Source organism: Cucurbita moschata, unplaced genomic scaffold (genome assembly GCF_002738365.1).
Source record: "Cucurbita moschata cultivar Rifu unplaced genomic scaffold, Cmos_1.0 Cmo_Scf00022, whole genome shotgun sequence".
In the NCBI taxonomy this organism is placed as follows: Eukaryota; Viridiplantae; Streptophyta; class Magnoliopsida; order Cucurbitales; family Cucurbitaceae; genus Cucurbita; species Cucurbita moschata.
The window spans coordinates 665,119-685,276 of NW_019268538.1; the positions used below are offsets into that span (position 1 = coordinate 665,119).

Consider the following 20,158-nt stretch of genomic DNA (forward strand, 5'->3'; position numbering starts at 1 on the left):
CATTTTATTGACTTTTTTTTTTTTTTTTTAATCATTTTCTTATAATTAAAAAAAATCATTTAGTGGCTCTAAATAAGTTGAAGTTAATACAATTTTAGTCTGTAAACGTTGGGATTTCTATCTATTTAATCTATAAATTGTATTTAACTCGTTATTAAATCTATTTATCACTTTTTGACATCGATTTAAAAACGACTTTTTTACTGATAGGAACAACGAAGCTGCACAATAAGATATATACCCATACCCATGATTTGTTTAACTATAATACTAGTTAGTGCAGCATGTGGTATTAGTATTGGGGAGGCCAAGACAACGAAGACCAAAACAATTTGACCCATTTGCCAAATTCTTCCTTTTCTCGCGCAAACATGATTCCCTTTGTTTTTTTAGTTAATCATTAGTCTTTCAAACGCCGGTGTTTTGGTTCTGAGGCGCTGCAAACTCATCTCTGGGAAGAAATCTGGCTGTGGAGGGTACTCTTTTATATTCTCTACCTCTGTTATCTTTACCCTGTTTTTCCCTTCTTATATTGGGGCTTTGCTGCGATCACAGCCATGAAATTGGTTGTTCCCTTGGAGGATCTTCCCAACAAATTGGTCTCTGATTTGTCCATTATTGACATGGTTTCACCATTGATCTGATACCACAGAAGCCACAGAGTAGCATGATTATGGAGGGGATGGAAGAGGAAGCCGATAAAGATCTTATGTTGCTGCCTTCCTCTTCTCCAGCTGTAGCAGTTGCTATCAGTGGGAACAAAAGCAGTAAACATATAATTAGGTGGTCCTTGGAAAATTTTCGACACAAGGGCATCATTAGTTTCAAGTTGATACACATCATCCCAAGGATTACTAGTGTGCCAACTCCAAGTAAGCCATATACATTCTGTTCATGTTTCTGATGTGATTTCTTTTAATGATGCTATTATCTAACAACCGTGTAACTTTACATTAGTATGATATTGTCCGGTTTGAACATAAGCTCTTGTGGCTTTATTTTTTGTTTCCCCAAAAGGTCTCATGCCAATAGTGACAATGTTTCTCACTTAGATACCCGTAATCCTCCGTGGATATAACAATCCTCTCCTCGAACAAAGTACACTAAGAGCCTCCCCTGATGCCTCTTTCCCTAGAGCCCTCAAACAAAATATACCCTTTGCTTGATACCTGAGACACCATGACTACATATTCGAGGCTCGTAACTTCTTTGTTTGACATTGAAGGTTGAACATAACTTTGATACCAGATGGTTGAACATAACTCATTTGTGGGAAACACTCACACCCTTTATTAAGACCAATCAAGAAGATATTAAAAGATGCTCTATAAGAACTACTACGCTTGCTTTGCTTGGAATTGCTCGAGATGAAAATTTTAATGGGGTAGAAGGATATTTATAGTAAAGGCGGTTGAGGATTGTTGGGAGGGAGTCCCACGTTGCCTAATTAGGGGATGATCAAAAGCAAAGCCATGAGAGCTAATGCTCAAAGTGGACAATATCAGACCATTGTCGAAGTTCGTGATTCCTAACAAAGGTTAGATAGTGTCGAGTAGATTTATTCTTAAAATATATAGACAAGGGGCTCATACAATTATTGGACTCGGTTATCAAATTTTCCTTTGCTTCTTGGCTAATGCTATACTTGTCTAGATTGCGTATTCAAGCTTTATGCCAATGTTGATGCAGTGGGAAACTCAATTCCAGTTTCACAAGTTCGTGAAGATGTTGCTGCGGCTTATAGGAAAGAAATGGGGTGGCAGACAAGTGAAAAGCTTGTTCCATATAAGAAGATGTTTGCTCAGAGAAAGGTCCAGCCTTACTCTAATTTGAATTATGGGTAGCAAAAAAGAATGAACTTGAGTCTTCTTTCGAATTGTAGGTACAGCATGATGTTGTGACTCTTGAAGCAGATGATGTTGCAAATGCAATAATAGAAGAGGTTACAAGGTGTTCAATAAGCAAGCTCGTTATAGGGGTTTCATCACACGGATTTTTCTCCAGGTATTTAACTACCTTTTAGCCCGTTCTTGCTGAATTCTTTATAAGGGTTGGAAACCTCATTTTAAAAACCTTGAGGGGAAGTCCGAAATGGAAATCCTAAAAATGACAATATCTGTTAGCGGTGGACTTGGCCCGTTACAAATAGTATCAGAGCTAGACACCGGGTGATGTGCCAGCGAGGAAGCTAAGCCTCGAAGATGGGTGGACACGAGGCGGTGTGCCAACAAGGACGCTGGCCCCAAAGCGGTGGATTGTGGGGGTCCCACATCAATTGGAGAAAGGAACTAGTGCCAGCGAGGACGTTGGGCCCAGAAGGAGGGTGGATTGTGAGATCCCACATCGGTTGGGAGGAGAACCATTCTTTATAAGGGTTTGGAAACCTCTCCCTAGCAGACGCGTTTTAAAAACCTTGAGTGAAAACTCGAAAAGGAAACCCCAAAGAGGACAATATCTGCTAGCGGTGGGCTTGGACCCTTACAAATGGTATCAGAGCTAGACACTGGGTGATGTGCCAGTGAGGAGACTGAAACCTAAAAGGGGTGGACACGAGGCGGTGTGCCAGCAAGGACGCTGGACCCTGAAGGGAGTGGACTGAGGGGTCCCACATCGATTGGAGAAGGGAACGAATGCCAACGAGAACGCTGGACCCTGAAGGGGGGTGGATTGTGAGATCTTACATCAGTTGGGGAGGAGAACAAAACATTTTTTTATAAGGATGTGAAAACTTATCTCTAGCAGACACATTTTAAAAACCTTGAGGGGAAGCCCGAAAGGGAAAGTCCAAGAAAGACAATATGTGCTAGCGGTGGAGTTGGACGGCGTTTATTTTCTCTTTCTATGTTGTTAACCCACTTGTGTCTGGATGACATTCTTTTATAGGAAACTAAACGGTCTGTCCTCAAGAATATCAGCTCATGCACCTAGATATTGTACGGTCTATGCCATTTCAAAAGGAAAATTAGCCTCAATACGGCCACCTGATATGGAGACAAGCGTGAGCATTAAAGATGATTCGAGTGAAGCAAGTTCTGCACATAGCTACTCAAGCTATTCTTCTAGCTCACTTACAGGTAGCCATTAATTAGTTAAGCATTCAACTAGAGACATGGATCGTTGTCTTTACGTTATATACCTAGCTACATTTCTCGGACCTGGTTAAATTTTGTGATTTCCGTAATGACCCGACTTTTTGAACTTTACCTAACTAAGGTCATTACTACATGCATACTAAAAGCAGTTGAAAACTTGCGCGGAATCTTTATTGACTTTGAACATTCAACAAACAACCCCATATCACTTGCCTTGTACGTCCCTGCCTTTACCTAGTATGTGGCTCCACTGTTGAGGTCGGAATATGCAATCACATGCAATCATGATTTAGGTTAACAGGATTATAATGGAACCTAAAACTTAGTGTTTTGGCTTCTACTTTTTTTTCTTTTGTTCGGGTTCCATATATATCATTTTCATTTACATCAAACCTTCTAGGCCTCTCCAGATATGCTCTTTTATGCATAGATGTGCATTACTTTCGTACACTTCGTTCTGTTTTCTTGATGCAGATAGCAGTTCGAGCTTAATTACATCCTACTCTCATTTCCATTCTCCTTCCCCTTCTCGACCCTTACAACGGTTTCAAGCTCTTTCGACCATCAATCAGTCTCTTCGTACTACAAAAGGTAGCCCCATTGTAGCCAACCATTCTCGGTACCATTCCGTTGATATTGAGGAGCCGGTGGATCGCCTTCGATCCTCTCCCAATGTTTCATATTGTGCACAAACATTGAGTCGAGCCTCTAGTTGTAAAAGCTTGCCAACAGATTACAAGTCATGGGTTCCTGATGAAGCTTCATCATCAGGCACATTCAATGATTATGTTTCATGTGAAAGTCAGGTAATCTATCGAAGGTGTCGTTTGGAGAATAATGTTCGAGTTCGGTACGGTCGGATCAATTATTGAGATTGATAGTTTGACGACCCACGACTTTGATGTTCGCATTATGACATTCATTTATTTGATGTTAGAATGATGTGTTTGTATGTTTAAGTTGTTCACTTGCATTGGCAGGCGGATGTCAACTTTGAGCTTGAAAAGTTGAGAATTGAACTAAAACATGCAAGAGAAATGTACGCAATTGTTCAGCAAGAGACGGCCAATGCCACTTTGAAGGTAGATGTTGTGTTTGTTATGATTTATAGTTAATGGTACTCTCTCTAGTGGTTTCCTTCTCATGATTAGAGAGAGGGTTGTTCTTAGCAACCATCATCATCGACACAGTTGGTTGGAGAGGGGAACGAAACACCCTTTATAAGGGTGTGGAAGCCTCTCCCTAACAAAAGCGTTTAAAAACCGTGAGGTTGATAGCAATACGTAATAGGCCAAAGTAGACCATATCTATTAGCAGTGGGTTTGGGCTTTTACAAATACGTAACAGGCCAAAGCGGACAATATTTGCTAGCAATGGGCTTGGATAGTAACAAATGGTATTAGAGCCTGACACTGGGTGGTGTGCCAGCGAGCACGCTGGGTTGTGAGATCCCACGTTGGTTGGAGAGAGAAACAAAGCACCCTTTATTTGTGTGGAAACCTCTCCGTAACAAACGCATTTTAAAACCGTGAAGTACTAGACACCGAGTGGTATGTCAGCAAGAATTCTGGCTCTGAAGGAGGGTAGATTGTGAGATCCTACATTGGTTGGAGAGGGGAACAAAACACCCTTTATAAGGGTGTGGAAACCTATCCCTAACAAACGTGTATTAAAGCGGTGAGGCTGACGACGATACGTAACGGACCAAAGCGGACAATATCTACTAGCAGTGGGTTTGGGCTGTTACACTACCGATTGTATACATGTTAGGCTTCTTATTTGCTTATTACATATAGCAAATTCAGGGTGTTATTGCTTTTGATCAGGTGAGCCATCTAAATAAACAACGATCGAAAGAAGCTAAGAAGCTTGAGGAGATCAACAATAAAGATGTATCTGGTAAAGAATTTGCAAGGGAAAAGAGAGCAAATGTTGAGGCTTTGAGAAGAGAAGCAAACTTTGTAAGAGAAGGTGCTGAAAGAGAGGGTATCTATAGGAAGGAAGCAGAGACGAAAGCTGTTCAAGATGCCAAAGAGAAGGGAAAGCATGAGAGTGCTCTTCATGGATATCTGCAGCAATACCAACATTTTGAATGGGATGATATTGTATCTGCTGCATCATCTTTCTCTGAGGATCTTATAATTGGAATGGGAGCACATGGAGCAGTTTATAAGTGTAATTTGCATCATACAACTGTAGCAGTGAAGGTTCTTCACTCTAGAGATGATCACAAGAACACCCAATTTCTTCGGGAGGTGAGTGAATTATTCTAAATCGGATTTCGTTATGTTCTTGATAAAAAAAATGAGGCCTTCTAGTTATTGTGAGATCTCATATCGGTTCGAGAAGAGAACGAAACATTCTTATAAGAGTGTGGAAACCCCTCCCTAGTAGACGTATTTTAAAACCGTGGGGATGATGATGATATGTAACGAGCCAAAGCGGACAATGTCTGCTAGTGGTAGGCTTGGACTGTTACAAATGGTATTAGAGTCAGTCACCAGATGGTGCGAGACATTGGTCGGAGTAGGGCTAGACCTTCTCCATAGTAGACGCATTTCAAAACTGTGAGGTTGACGGCGATACGTAATAAGCCAAAGCGGACAATATTTGTTAACAATGAGATTGAGTTGTTACAAATGGTATTAGAAGTAGACACTACCCGGTGTGCCAGCGAGGACGCTGGGCCCCCAAGGGGGTGGATTGTGAGATCCTCATATCGGTTGGAGAGGGGAATGAAGCATTTCTTATAAAGGTGTGGAAACCTCTCCCTAGTAGACGCGTTTTAGAACTGTGAGGTTGTCAGTGATATATAACAGGCCAAAGCGGATAATATCTGCTAGCAGTGGGCTTGGGCTGTTACAAATGGTATCAAAGTCGGTCACTGGACGGTGCAAGGCATTGGTCGGAGTAGGGCTAGACTCTCTCCATTGTAGACGCATTTCATAACCGTGAGACTGACGATAATACGTAATAGGCCAAAGCGGACAATATCTATTAACAGTGAGTTTGGGTTGTTACAAATGATTTCAGAGTCCAGACACTGGATAGTGTGCCAGCGAGGAGACGCTGGACCCCCAAGGGAGGTGGATTGTGAGATCTCATATCAATTGGAGAGGGGAACGAACCATTCCTTATAAGGGTGTGGAAACCTCTCCTTAGTAGACACGTTCGTGAGGCTAATAGCGATATGCTGAAACTTCGCTTGATTTTTTGTTCTGCTCTATATTGTATGATTATCCTTACTGAACTGATATTTATATCTTCTGTTGCCTTTCAGCTTGAAATCTTGAGCAAAATTCATCATCCCCATTTACTACTACTCCTTGGTGCGTGTCCGGACAAGCACTGCCTGGTTTATGAGTACATGGAAAACGGTAGCCTAGAGGATAGGTTGTACCGCAGAGGCAACACACCTGCAATCCCATGGTATGAGAGGTATAGGATTGCTTGGGAAATAGCCTCAGCTCTCGTCTTTCTACACAGCTCAAAGCCGAAACCAATAATACACCGTGATCTTAAGCCTGCAAACATCTTACTCGACCGAAACCTCGTGAGCAAAATCGGTGACGTCGGTCTATCTACTGTGCTTAATTCAGATCCTTTAATGTCTACTGCATTCAAGGATAGTGGACTAGTTGGAACTCTATGTTATATAGATCCTGAGTATCAACGAACTGGATTAATCTCACCCAAGTCTGATGTTTATGCTTTTGGAATGGTGATCTTGCAGTTACTAACTGCAAAGCCAGCAGTAGCATTAACCCATGTGGTGGAAACTGCCGTTGAGAGCCGCTCTTTAATAAAGGTTCTTGATATTAAGGCTGGGCATTGGCCTATTGAAGAGACGTATGAATTGGCGAGATTAGGACTTTGGTGTGCAGAGCTACAACGTAAAGATAGGCCCAACTTAAAGGATCAAGTACTTCCCTTGTTAGTGAGACTCAGAAAGGTTGCTGATGAGGCTCGCAATTCGGCCTCCAGAGTCCCACCTGCAATTCCTAACCATTTCATCTGTCCAATTCTTCTGGTATGATGGTTAGTTTTACGATATTGAACCGTTCATAGTTGAATCATCGTCTCTTGATAGAGCCTACTAATTATAACATTATAGCCTCATCCAAAAGATTGGATGATTCTTTAAATCTGGACTAAACATCTTTAGACTGGTTCTTGCTCGAGAGAACACAAGGAACTGGATATGGACACTTCCAATAAGATTTCGTCTGGGAATAAAAATTCATCCAAGTCAAGAGACTTTATCCCTAGTCTGATTGGCAATCTTCTTAGAAGTTTAACGGTTTGTTTCTATATGGCCCCCATGTGTCCGGACTTGAACCATGGTGGTGTTCTTCTCATGTAAGAGCTCAAACCCACCACTAATAAATATTGTCCTATTTAGGCTTTCTCTTTTAAGTTTTGGGTTAAGGTTTTAAAACGAGTCTGCTAGGAAGAGGTTTTCGCATCTTTATAAGGAATGTTTTGTTCTTCTCTCCAACCGATATGAGATCTTACATGTCATTTTTTAATATACTATAACACAATGTGCTTGTGCAAGTACATATCAGATCATAAGTTACTTTTTGCTAGTTAGTTTCCAACCATATATTTTTCTTGAACATACTATGTTATTTTCCAACAGGACGTGATGAATGACCCTTGTGTTGCGGCGGATGGATACACATACGATCGTCGAGCGATAGAGAAATGGTTCCAAGAGAAAGATATTTCACCGGCGACGAAGTTGCCACTGCCACATAAGAATTTAATACCTAATCACGGTCTTCTGTCTTCAATTATGGAGTGGAACTCCAGAAACAAACTAATGCCATTTTGAAGGTTTGAACAGAGTTAGCATGTGAAGCTGTATGAGTAGCCACTATTTACATTCAACTTCTTTCCCCATAGCCATTATAAGAAATCTTGACTTGCAGAGAAAAGAATATGATCCTGCACAAAACTTAATAATAATTCTAAACTATTATATATGAGAGACAATAATCATTGATTTTGACTAATTTTTTTTTTAATTTGGATATGAGTACATCCAATTCATGGGATCCCAACATTCTCATTTAACATTAAAAAAAATTGATTAATGCATCCATGAATTAAATTTAATTTTGATTCATATTAATTGGAAGATTTTTCTTATTTTGATCCAAAATTTATATACAATTATGGATTAATGCATGTTTTTCAGAAATTTGGAAGAAAAAAAAAAAGAAGGAATAAATCAGCCATATCCAAATTCTGTAGAATGAAGAAAAAATAATAATTTAAAAAATATATCGATCAATTACTCAAATATCATCCTAAAAAATCAACTCACAGAAACGGTTAGCCCTCTTTGCCGCGATCAATCCATCTCAATCCTTCCGATTTCTTCAATCTTCTCAATAACTTCCTTGAAATCCGGCCGCCGAATCGGCGAAGAAGAACAACAAGCCTCGCCGATCTGAAAAAGGCATTGGAGATTCCGCTCTTTCGAAACACTGCAATCGCCGCCGTCTCCGCCACAAGCAACCGCAGTTAGATTCATTGTATCTTTGGCGGAGAGCAACTCGAGTAAGATCTTGCCGTAGCTGTAGACGTCGGTCCGTTCGTCGGCGTCAGTCATCCTGACCAGTTCCGGCGCGTTGTAGCCGGAGGCGGAGGAAGCTTGGAGCAATTCTCGAGTTGCGGCGGCGTTGAGGAGGAGATGGAGGCCGAAATCGGAGACGTACGGCTCGAAATCTGGATCGAGAAAAATGTTCTTGGGCTTGAGATTTCCGTGCGGTACTGGTTTTGGTAATCCATGGTGGAGATGATCTAGGGCTTTCGCGATTCCGAGAGAGATTTTGTAGATGATTTCCCAATTTTTTGATTCCGATTCTCCCACTGTTCAATCACAAGAAATTATCATAACTGCTGTTGTACCTTAGCTTTTCCCCTTCTTAAAATAAATATTTATTTAATAATTTTTAAAAATCGGTTTATTTTATTTAAATTTTACCTTCCGATATTTTCAATAAATTAAATCTTAAAAATTGTCTTTTAAGGTTAATTTCCTTTTATTAAAAAAAAAATAATATTCTCCATTTACAAACAGCACAATGGGAATATATTCCCTAATTTAATTTCAAAAAAAGAAAAATAAATAAAGAAGAGGAATATATTCTCCAATTTAACGTATAATAAAGTTTTAGATGAAATCCGCACCCTAAAATAAAAAATGATTGTTTAGAAAATTTATAGGGATTTCTAAAATATAAATTTTTTATAAATAAATACTGAAAATAAAAAAATAAATAAAATAATTATTATCGACCTAATGTAAAATGTTTAGATGACTTACAAAATTTACATTTTAAATATATAAAAATAAATAAATAAAACATAGATAAAATGAGAATTAAAGTTGAATATGTTAACAAAGAGAAATAAATAAATAAATAAAAACAGAAAAAAAATCTAAAGAAAAAATATCAATGCTATAGCTAATATATGAGGTGGACAGAATTTTTAATTTTTCTTTTAATTTTATTATCTTAATTTCAACCTCAATAATGCATTAAAAAAATTATTTTCCTTCAACATTTAATAAAATTTTAGATATTTTTCATTTTATATTTTAATCTCTAATTTTTTAAAATGCCTATTAAAATTTTGGTTTAAATTTAATATTTAAAATATATATATATATATATGGTAGAAAAGACAAATAAAAAACGTGCCCGCCGGCCGAACCGGAATCGTCGTCTTCTCTGATTCGCCCATGGAAAACCAACAGCAACCGAAAGCGAAAAGGGTTACCGACATTGCCCCGATATTCACTCAATTTCCCCTCAGATTCTTTTCCCTTTTCACATTCTCGAGAAACAAACAGAAAATCAAAATCAAACTTACCTGTAATGAACTCTGACAGATTCCCTCTGCCATAAAACGGATGAACCAGAAGTCTCTCGCCTCTCCCGCCGGCGTAAAATCCCAACATCGGCACCAAATTCCGGTGCCGGATCGAACCCAGAAACCGAACGACGTCGTCTACACTAGATTCCACGGCGGCAGGGCGGAGGAACATGAGTAGTGTAGTTCTTTGGGTACTCTGTAAGGAAGCCTTGTACAGAGTTCCATAGTGGTATTTTCCGATCACTTCACCCGGAGCTTCTAGAATCTCGTCGATCGTCAAATCCTCGCCGCCTTCAAACGTCGTTAGCTCCTCCACGGTCGCTGCCGCCGTGTCTTGTTTTTTCTGGTTGTTGTCCGGCGATGGGTTTTCGATGTCGTTTCTGTGGTTTGTTTTGGAGAGCTTATGGCGTAAAAAGAAGATGGAAACTAGAAGAAGAACAAAAATGGTGGCTGAAGCGACTATAAGGATTAATTTGAGCATGTGGGTTTGTTGAAAAAAATCAAAATTGAATTGGGAATGGAACAAAAATGGAGGCTTTTTCTTTGAGAAAACAGAGTTTGTTGAGTTTGAAGGGGTATGGGTTCATAAGGGGGAAGGAGAGGGAGATACTTAGCGTGTGTGCTAGGGGAATACATCCTTCCAAACAAGAACATGGACCCCAACTTTTGTATATTCCATTGCCGTATTTCATAATTCTCTAATTATGTATCAAAACCGTCTCGTAATCGCGATTAGATATTCAAATTTGAAGTATTTTTGCCGTTTTTGAAAATGACCCGTTTGAAATTTGAAGTAATAAAATAAATGTTGGAGTTAGGAGTAATGGCATCCATGACTTCATACTTAAGATTTTAAATTAAGATTTGACACCTAATAACTATTATAGTCTCAACTTAAATACCAAATATCTTTCTTTATTGGCTTTGTAATTGATATTGTTAACACACCTAAACATAGAATGAAATCAATGTTGTTCTCATACTTTAATAAAATATGAAAAGAGCAAGGTAAGTTAGTTCATTCATGTATTCTTTTATTCAAGAGATTATAAGGAAAGTTATTTAAGTGAGTTCATTTTTGTATTCAAATGATTATAAGGAAAGTTATTTAAGTTAGTTCGTATTCTTTTATTCTAGAGACTATAAGGATAAGGAAAGTTATTTAAGTTAGTTCATTCCTGTATTCTTTTATTCTAGAGATTATAAAGAAACGTAACTTTCTCTTATTAATATATTTAAATAAATAATTAGACAAAACACATTTAATTTTAGAGTGGTTAATAAGTTATTCGAAAAAGTGGTCAACAATATATATCCCATTCTTAAGTTTTTTTAAATCAGGATTATCCGATTTTCTTTTTATATTTTTATATTTTGCATTATCCAATTTTCTTTTATTTTTTGCATTATCTTTTATTATCTTATCCTTTCATTTTTTAACTTTTTTTCCATCAGCCCGCTAGTTCTTCTTATGAGGGACAAATGGAAAAATTGATCTTAGAAGCGGGAGAACTATTGGCCGCGTAAAACCATCACAAAGGTTTATGTATAAAGAACAGGCAAACCCTTTTGGGTGGTATCCGAAGATATGGAAAGAGATGTTTTTATGTCAGCAACAGAAGCCCAAGCTCATGGAATTGTTGATGTTGTAGCAATTGAATAAAAAATAGCAAAGATTTCACGCAAAAATCTCACCAAATCACTATCAATCCTATTAATTATTAACATCAAATATAGAAGTAATTCATAATCATTCGGTTAGGATTGATCTAAACCAACTCATAATGTATACAATTCAACATGCCAAGTAATAAACCATTTATTAGAAACACAAGACAGCCAATCAGAAATATCACCAAATTGCCCGCAGTTGCTCATTGCTATGTATACCTTAAACAAAAAGGGAGTATGAATCAAGTGAAGTGATTAAATGTATATACGTGTATTGGAACTTACAGTATGAACAATCATCAACACTACTAAATAACAAAAGCTTCTATGGATGAATCTTAACTGTATGTTCTATTCGACCTCCAATACATATTTACAAGGTTTTCAGAGATCGTAAATCCTCGTTGAATTAATAACGTTGATGAGTTGATCTTTGATCCCTCCCTTCCCTATATATATATATATATATATATAATATGTATATTCACGAAATGTAATACATAGGATTTGGAAGTTTGAACGAACGAACCGATACTGAAGTCCCCAATAAATCACTCCATTGGTCACCCGAGTTTCCAATGATTCTTAATCCTTCGATCTCCATCTCGCTCCGCTTCTCAGATTTGTAATGCACTGCTGACTTCCCTTGGTCCTCATCTCTCCTGTGGACAGGATCAGGATGAGAAGACGTTTGGATGAATCCATAGATCATCATCAGGTTAACACATTACACACTAGCATACACTGACCTTAATATAAGCCTGTCCCAGTCATAAAACCCTGCGTTTATCAAATTCTGTACTGTAGCTTCCCTCTGGCGTTCGCTCCTTCCAGTAAGCAAAACTATCTTGAATCCCAGATCCATTAGCTCTATATAGAGTTTTAAACTTGGCTGAATAGCAGGTGCTGTAGCCCTCAGGACCCAGTTATCAAACTCATCAGCATTAAAAACCTGCGAGCTGTGACATTGCCAACTTTGCATATGAATTCTAAAATGCAAAAGTGTTCCAAGATCTTATTTCATGAAATATTAGATACGTAGATAAACTAAGCTACATTTGTTGAGTTGGGAGAGGAGTCCTACATCGGCTAAAGGGTTCATCATGGGTCTATAAGCTATGTTTGTGATTTCTAACGTGGTATCAAAGTCCTGCCCTTAACTTAGTATAGAATCCATATAATCCTCAAACGTCGAACAAATAAGCCATGCTCTTAACTTAGTCATGGCAATAGAATCCTCAAACGTAGAACAAAGAAGCCATGCTCTTAACTTAGTCATGGCAATAGAATCCTCAAACGTAGAACAAAGAAGTTGTTAAGCCTCGATAAGGAGAGGCTGTTTGAGGGCTCCATAGGCCATAGGAGAGGCTCTATGGTGTACTTTGTTTAAGGGTTCTAGAGAAGGAGTCGAACTTTGATTAAGGGGAGGCTATTCGATGGCTCCGTAGGCCTCACCTCAGGGGAGGGGAGGCTCTATAATGTACTTTGTTTGAGGAGAGGATTGTTGGGAATTCTATAACGTACTTTGTTTGAGGAGAGGATTATTGAGAATGGTTGAGGATTGTTGGGATAGGAGTCCTACGTTTAGGAATAGCCTTTTGAGAAACCAAAAGCGAAGCCATAAGCAAAGCAATGAGAAATTATGCTTAAAGTGGATAATATCATACCATTGCGGAGGTTCGTGATTGCCAACAACTTTTGCAAATCATAATCTCCAGACTGTTCGTTCGAGAAGGTAAGAGAGAATATGATTTAATATCCCTAAACCTAAACTCAATAAAGAAATTCAGCTACGTCCCAAAATTCTGTAATGTGGTTATCTACTTCAATATTATGATCAACAAATAAGAACACAGAAGTTCAGTTGGCCCTAATCCAAAAGCTTCATGATACCCAAACAAGTCAAGAACGTACTCTTCAAAATCCATAGTGATCGTAAAAAATTGAAGGCAGCATACAGAAATCTGAACAGAACCAAGAAAATCTTACCCATAACCATGGTCTCCGTAGTAAGGAAGATTAGAAAGCAAGGTCTCGTCGATGTCGAAAACCCAGACATCCTTTCCATCGCCAACCAATTTCACACTCTGGGCAAAAATCTCAGCCTCCGTCGATGCAAGTTCCATTTCAAGTTGATAGGCACGACCGGTTAAGTACTCTTTCACATAATCAGAACAATCTTCGGGAATCGTTTTCCACGGATTCAGATTGTTAGCCTCCACATTAAATCTCCAACTATCACACCTCAACTTGATTTCTCCATCCAGTTCCTTCAACTGATTCTCCACTTTATCAGGAAATTCAAGAATAAGCGGCCTAGGAAGGAGATGAGAATCGAAAGCTTCATGAGCGAAGGCTACAGAAATCACGCAAACGAGAACAAAATGTCGAAGAAAATCCATCTTCAGAGGAACAGGGGTGTGGATCTATGCAATATATAGTTCTGAAATGAGAATCAAAATGTATAAACAGAAACTCAGATCTGTGAAATGAAGGGAAGGATGATTGTTGGTTTGATTAGACGAAATGGGATTCTTGGATTAACAGTAAAGGAGAAAATGGGTTGAGAATGGGTAACCTCTCTGCCTCTCCTTGGTGGTGGTTTGGTTTGATGGAGAGGGCGAGAGGGTTGGTGGAAGGGAAATTGGCTCGTGGATTAAGCGAAGACGACGATGAATTCGGCTGAATGCAGATATGGCGATTGGAACCTGTATTATATAGGCAACTTCGTCTCCTTTTTACTTGGGTTTTAGGCCATTTTTCAGCCCTACGTTTTGATTTTATCCAATTAATCTTTCAATAATATTAAAATACCAAGTCAACCTGTCTAAATTAATACCTTAATATCAAATTAACCATCTGTTTCAATAAATAGTAAAATTAATAATTTTAAATATACCAAAATATATATATATAGTTTTTATTACCGTCTCTCAATAATTTATAGATTATCTCCAAATTAAAAGTATCCAATGACAGAGTAAGAATATTTTTTAGTTTTAAAAAAAAATTAAAGAAATTTATTTTGAAGTATTTAAAAAAGTTTAAAAGAATATTTTTAAATATTTTAAAAAAATTAAGAATATTAATAAAAAAAAAATTAAAAACTTATTTTTGAACCAGTTTTGAAAGATGAGCTTAATTTTAAAATCTTTTTCGAAGGAACAAATTATTAATCATTTGGTAATTATATTTTAAAACTTTTTAAGTTAACCTTTTAAATTTTTTAAGTTCAGGAGATAATTTTGATACTTTCCGACAAAGTGATAACATTCTTATTAAATTAACTGTTAGATACATTGATATCAATTAGATAATGGAACCAAATATATTACTAATGGACCAAAGCGGATAACATCTACTAGGGGTGAGTTTGAATTGTTACAATAGTATCAAAGCTAGACACCAAGTGGTTATGCCAGTGAGGACACTAGCTTCATATAGAGTTCACATAGATCCGAGAGGGAAATGAAACATTATTTTATAAAAGTGTCGATTCAAGAGGGGAAGGAAAAATTCTTTTATAAAAGTGTGGAAATCTCTCTCTAGTAGATGAATTTTAAAATAGTGGAATTGACTATAATACGTAAACAAAACAAACAATATTTACTAGGAGGTGGGTTTGGATTGTTACAGTAACGTTCTAAACTTTAATATAAACTGGATTTACAAAACCATTAATTGAATCATAAACCTTTAAAATAGTAATTGATGGGAGCATACGAACACAGAGCTAAACACAAGCAAGACTTTGAATGTAGAAATGGGCATCAATTAGTCCAACCCCGTGGGGAGTGTTGGCAGTTCGTCCATTATTTAAGTACTGCATCCTTTCAAACCTCCCACTCATCACGTTCACTCGAATGGCATTTCCGCCGCTCAGAAGAACAATGTACGGCTCCTCCTCGCCTACCTCGCTCTGATCAACAATGGCGAGCACCGAGAACTTGGAGTTCAACGCCGCTCTTACTCCCGAACTCGGATCTGGGAACAAACTACACACTCTTTGAAGATCAACCCTATACTTCACAGACCACCCACAACCACGATCATCTCCCATCTCGTACACAATCAATTCCGTACTTTCAGAATCAACACCTTCGATCCAGTAAAGACGCCCACACCAATTCCCAAAATACTTTATAGTTCTGTCTCCCCAACCATCGGAAGCTCGAGGTATTGCTAATCGATGGAGTTTCTCTTCGCACAGATCCAAGCAAATGCAGTTTTCCAAATATCTTAACCAATACAAAGCTCCATTCCAATACACTCCACAGCTGAATCCCAGGATGAAAAGAGCTTTGGATGAACCCCCGCAGCAGGGCCTCCAGAAGCCGGAATCGGACGAGTAAATCTTGATTTCGAAGTTTGTGGAATCTAAAACTCGAACGCAAACAACTTTGTAATTTGATGATCGTAAAGGATCGTATGCTAAGTTAAGATAAATGCTTGTGCTGTTTTTGTTCATCTGAAGCTTGGGAAGCTTTTTGTATTGCTTCGTCGTTGGATTGTATACGTAATAATCGTTCTTCCGATACGATCTACCCAACAACAAGCCGTTACAGGATTTCAGGATTACAAATCTACGTTTCGGCACAGAAGGTTCAAGTGATTCCAACGGCACCCTAGGCGGATTTGGGTGCAAATAGACGAAATCGAATCCAGGGGAAAAACGACGCGAGTGAGGACGGCACAAGATACCTGAAGGAGTGGACGGCTGAAAAGTCATTCGACGGTGACAGAAAGTGGGATCGGAAATTAGGGAGAGCCATCGTTTTGAGACGGATTTGAATCGTATAAGTGATCGGATGGGTAAGCGGAGAAGGATCTCGAGTAAAAGATCGTCGTCATCGGCGAGTGATTTGGCAGCGGCGGAGGAGAACGGGGTGGTGATTTTGGGTGCTTTGCTGCTGTGCATTTTGAGATGAGAATCGGAAGGATCGGGGGATTTGACGAGATGATTGGTGGTTGAAGATTTAAGGCTATGAGACCATCCTTTCAATCTTCTCCATTAAGTAAGTTTCGAACATCCTTCTCGACTAAGTAATAGCTTCGAACTTCCATGGAACTATGAGAGAATTATTCGAATTCTTTTGCTCAATAATTTAGCGTAAATTTACAAGAAAGAACAGGTAGTGGGGATCAATGCATATAATGGCCACGTTTTTTCCCTCTGTTCTTTTCTCTTCAAAAGGAGAAAATTGTGGGTAACCCTCTTGCTTTTCTTGTTTAAAGCTGAAGGAGCAGGGGCAAGAAATTTTGGGAGTCGATTGACGGTGCTAAGAAGGACACAGTTCGGGAAGGACAAGGCTTGACCCCCACTGGAATAGGTGGCTGATGAAAAAGATGCTTGCAGCAGCTTGTGGGGGCTGTGTACGATACTCAGGCCACTTGCTGAGACTTCAACCAGTAAGTTTTCTTCGATACTCACGATGAACTGTTCATTTTCTGCCATCCACTGGGGGCTTGGGTGCAACATCTAACTAGAGGTTAGAGGTAAAGACGTGCTAGAAATGGTTCCGAAGATGTTTTAACAAGGACGTAGGTGTTTGGCCTTTTATGCAAAGAAATAAGGAGTCGATTGGGACTTTGGACACAAGAATATTCAGCATATAATAGACTTAAATGAGCATGAACTTGCTAGCTAAGTATAGGAGATTGAATGGAGAAACGATTTACCTCGATTGTATGGTTTAGTACTTTTGTCGCGACGAATGTGACTCTGACTTATCTGTTGACTATATGAGGACCTTGACATGCCATATACCATATATGATTATTTTTATGATGAATGAGCATGATGATATTGGTTTATGCCTTATTTTTATGATGAATGAGCATGATAATATTGGTTTATGTCTTGGTTATCCGTAGGAGCATGATAAGAGGGTTGAAAAATTCATGTGTGCCCACTTGAATGCTTTGGATAGATGTTGTGTGTTCTAGAGTATCTGTATGATGAGTTTGTGAGCCTTAGTTATTATTTTACCTTGAACCATGATTAGAGTCCATATTGATTGTTTTGGGTCGATTAATATCATGTAGGTTCGATTGGAGCGTAACTCCTAATCATGAACTGTCATGACCCGAAATAAATAACCTCAAGTCGTGGCTAACAATGACTATGACGTATAGTGTGTAAGCGAGAAATTCAAGGAAAACATTATTTCAAAAGTATTTCATTTTATTTCGTAAGAAAAACATTTCATTACCAAAAGGACTTATGTGTCTAGGTAAAAAAAAACAGAATCACGAAAGACAAGGTGTACTATTCAGTAAAACTAGACTGACGCCCCAGGACAAGCTTCCTCTGTGACAACACACATCGATCAACGCACCCTCTCTTGACTCGACGCCTCACGTACCTGAAAAAGAAAGGTATAGTAAGAATGTATACTCAGTAAGCCACTTACTTGTAGGCTCTTATCGCATCCTAATCTTAACAAACCCCCCACGGACTCTACTTTAGCTCTAAGACATCTGGTTTTCGTTTTAACACCTTGGGACTTGCCCCTCGCGGCTTCTTGGTCCTTTGTCCTTTCGTTTAAAGATTCTTAAGAACTCCCTTATGCTGACTTGTGTAATGACTAGTGTCCTATAAGTAGCTACCTCGACATGACTCTGAGACTAACTGGTAACTTACCTAGGAAGTGAGCTACAACCCGCTAGGCCCATGACAGTCTCCCTGGTCGAGGAGAGCTACCCCCCTTAACCCATCCAGCTAAATGGTCTATACGACGTGGGCACACGTTTTTCATGCTAAAACGGCTAAGAGCAGTCGGATTCTGATCAGGAACCCCCTGGTCCCCCACGAAGCTATGACACCAATCACACACCAGTAGCCTAAGGGTACTCTAGTGAGGCTTCGTACGCCGTGGTGGTCTGTTGCTTTACTAGGGCAAGGATTAAGTCTATACCTTAGTGTCTTGTTACTCTAACCAAGAATTCCTAGACTTAATCATAAGTGCGAATCATAAAAACTAACTGAGTACGTACATAACTATCATACAAAGTCATCAAATATGTTTCATGCAAAGTAAACATACAAGCTCAACGGGGCGATAACATCCATCAACTCCCGGAGCGCAAAGTTCACAATTTTCCATCCTCCTTTCAGCATGAAAATGTACATATACATAATAAACAGAAACTTAAAGCATAACAACAGTACTCAGGTAATACTCATAATATTTCACAACATACATCTTACTTTTAATAATCGATTATCTACAATCAATAACGGAAAGCTATGACCTAAGATAATTAAACTAGCATGCATGCATTCCAAGCGATTCCTACAAGTATTGCTTCCTAAAATTTCGTGTGGGGACTTACCTGGATGATGCGTGCCCTAACGCAGCATTTCCACACAATTGGCGTGTATCAAGAGGTAGTGATTTTCCCTCAATTAGGTCCTATTTTATATAAAATGGAGTTAGGATTGAAATAAGGAGGAAAATAGGGAAAACAGAAGTCGAACGGGTCGAAAATGAGCTTACACGCGCTTCCACACGCCAGCCACGCTCCGGGGTGCAACCACTCGCAGGTTCCACGTGCGAGTGTCATGCACCCAGGATTTTCTGTAGTCGCGGGTCGCCGGTTTGGTTCGGAAACAGTGGTTCAGGTGGACCGCGGGTCGTCGGTTCGGTTCGTTTCACCGCGCGGGTACCAGGTCAGCCGAGGGATGCGGGCAGGGTTGCGTTGTCGGGGACGCGTGTCGCAGGGAGGTTGGAGCCGCGTTTTCCCAAGCGGCATTCGACGCGTGTTCAAAGGTGGTTGGCGCACGCGGTCCTCTAGCCGGTTGACACGTGGCACGCCGGCGGCTTCTCTCTCTTTCTAGCAGAAAATCAAGGTTTTCGATTAGTTTTCCAACGTTCTTCCCATTTTCTATCTCTCGATTCTTAATCCAGACAGTAATGACTTCTTCAACAAAGTTTTAGATTGTACTTCAACCTATGTGCCAATATTTTTTTCTTGATTTTTATTTAATCATACGACGAGTTATGAGCGTCGGAAAGGGGTCCGGCAACATCCTTATCGTTCTTGGAAAGATTCTCAGATCTCAACGTTTCGTCCGATTTCCTCACAAAATCAATGGCGGATCTTCCCTGGATGAAGGTAGTCAACTTAAACACTCTACTCCCAAACAAAGATCTCAGATCTGAAAAGTATCGTTCGAGATCTTACCTTGTTGGTTTTCTTTCGGATCTTGACAAAAGAGGAGGAAATCTCTACAATGCGAGTCTAGATTTTCTCCAAGAAGAACTCTAGAGTGTAGATCTTAGTAGGGAATGGATTTCGTCGGTGATTCTCCGACGAAACTCCAGCAACTTTCTTTTCTCTCTCAAGCTTACTCTCAACCTTCTTTTTCACACTTCTCTCTTTTGCAGGTTTTATGTGGAGAACCCTCCAGACCCCTATAATGGGCTGAGGGGTAAAATGTCCCTTTTGCCCCCTTGGGCTTTGACCGACTTTTTTTTTTTTTTTTTTTGAGCATTACAAAT

General features: G+C 39.1%; 4 protein-coding genes and 1 long non-coding RNA gene across 10 annotated transcripts in view; 1 reads left to right on the top strand and 4 right to left on the bottom strand.

The window, feature by feature from the left end:
* Nucleotides 1-323: 323 nt before the first annotated feature.
* Nucleotides 324-7,955, top strand: LOC111459288 (U-box domain-containing protein 35-like). 5 transcript variants are annotated; one of them, XM_023102113.1, is made up of 10 exons: nt 324-476; nt 653-872; nt 1,690-1,811; nt 1,883-2,004; nt 2,884-3,074; nt 3,567-3,898; nt 4,073-4,174; nt 4,898-5,347; nt 6,373-7,122; nt 7,735-7,955. In XM_023102113.1, exons 2-10 carry the CDS (start codon nt 668-670, stop codon nt 7,927-7,929), a joined length of 2,469 nt encoding a protein of 822 aa, XP_022957881.1. In that variant the 5' UTR covers nt 324-476; nt 653-667; the 3' UTR covers nt 7,930-7,955. The 5 variants fall into 5 exon arrangements, with proteins under 5 accessions (XP_022957881.1, XP_022957883.1, XP_022957882.1 ...); XM_023102115.1 differs by having other exon boundaries at nt 324-872; nt 4,919-5,347; XM_023102114.1 differs by having other exon boundaries at nt 324-872; nt 1,889-2,004.
* A 252-nt stretch (nt 7,956-8,207) lies between these two features.
* Nucleotides 8,208-10,590, bottom strand: LOC111459294 (putative kinase-like protein TMKL1). The gene is made up of 2 exons (XM_023102128.1): nt 9,981-10,590; nt 8,208-8,972 (listed from the first exon to the last, which is right to left on the bottom strand). Exons 1-2 carry the CDS (start codon nt 10,462-10,464, stop codon nt 8,452-8,454), a joined length of 1,005 nt encoding a protein of 334 aa, XP_022957896.1. The 5' UTR covers nt 10,465-10,590; the 3' UTR covers nt 8,208-8,451.
* Nucleotides 10,591-11,906: 1,316 nt separating this feature from the next.
* Nucleotides 11,907-14,379, bottom strand: LOC111459866 (acid phosphatase 1-like). Of its 2 annotated transcripts, XM_023102959.1 has the most exons (4): nt 13,644-14,379; nt 12,404-12,613; nt 12,110-12,316; nt 11,907-12,079 (listed from the first exon to the last, which is right to left on the bottom strand). In XM_023102959.1, the coding sequence occupies exons 1-3, from the start codon at nt 14,054-14,056 to the stop codon at nt 12,139-12,141; spliced, it is 801 nt and encodes a 266-aa protein (XP_022958727.1). In that variant the 5' UTR covers nt 14,057-14,379; the 3' UTR covers nt 11,907-12,079; nt 12,110-12,138. The 2 variants fall into 2 exon arrangements, with proteins under 2 accessions (XP_022958727.1, XP_022958726.1); XM_023102958.1 differs by having other exon boundaries at nt 11,907-12,316.
* An 869-nt stretch (nt 14,380-15,248) lies between these two features.
* Nucleotides 15,249-16,637, bottom strand: LOC111459522 (F-box protein At5g07610-like). Its single transcript, XM_023102467.1, has one exon. The coding sequence runs from the start codon at nt 16,570-16,572 to the stop codon at nt 15,388-15,390; it is 1,185 nt and encodes a 394-aa protein (XP_022958235.1). The 5' UTR covers nt 16,573-16,637; the 3' UTR covers nt 15,249-15,387.
* Nucleotides 16,638-17,470: 833 nt separating this feature from the next.
* Nucleotides 17,471-20,158, bottom strand: part of LOC111459526 — a 4,019-nt gene continuing 1,331 nt past the window's right edge. The window contains exons 2-3 of the long non-coding RNA XR_002713307.1: nt 19,788-19,793; nt 17,471-17,716 (exon numbers count right to left, since the gene is read on the bottom strand). This is a non-coding gene — a long non-coding RNA (uncharacterized LOC111459526). The remainder of the gene's footprint in view (nt 17,717-19,787; nt 19,794-20,158) is intronic.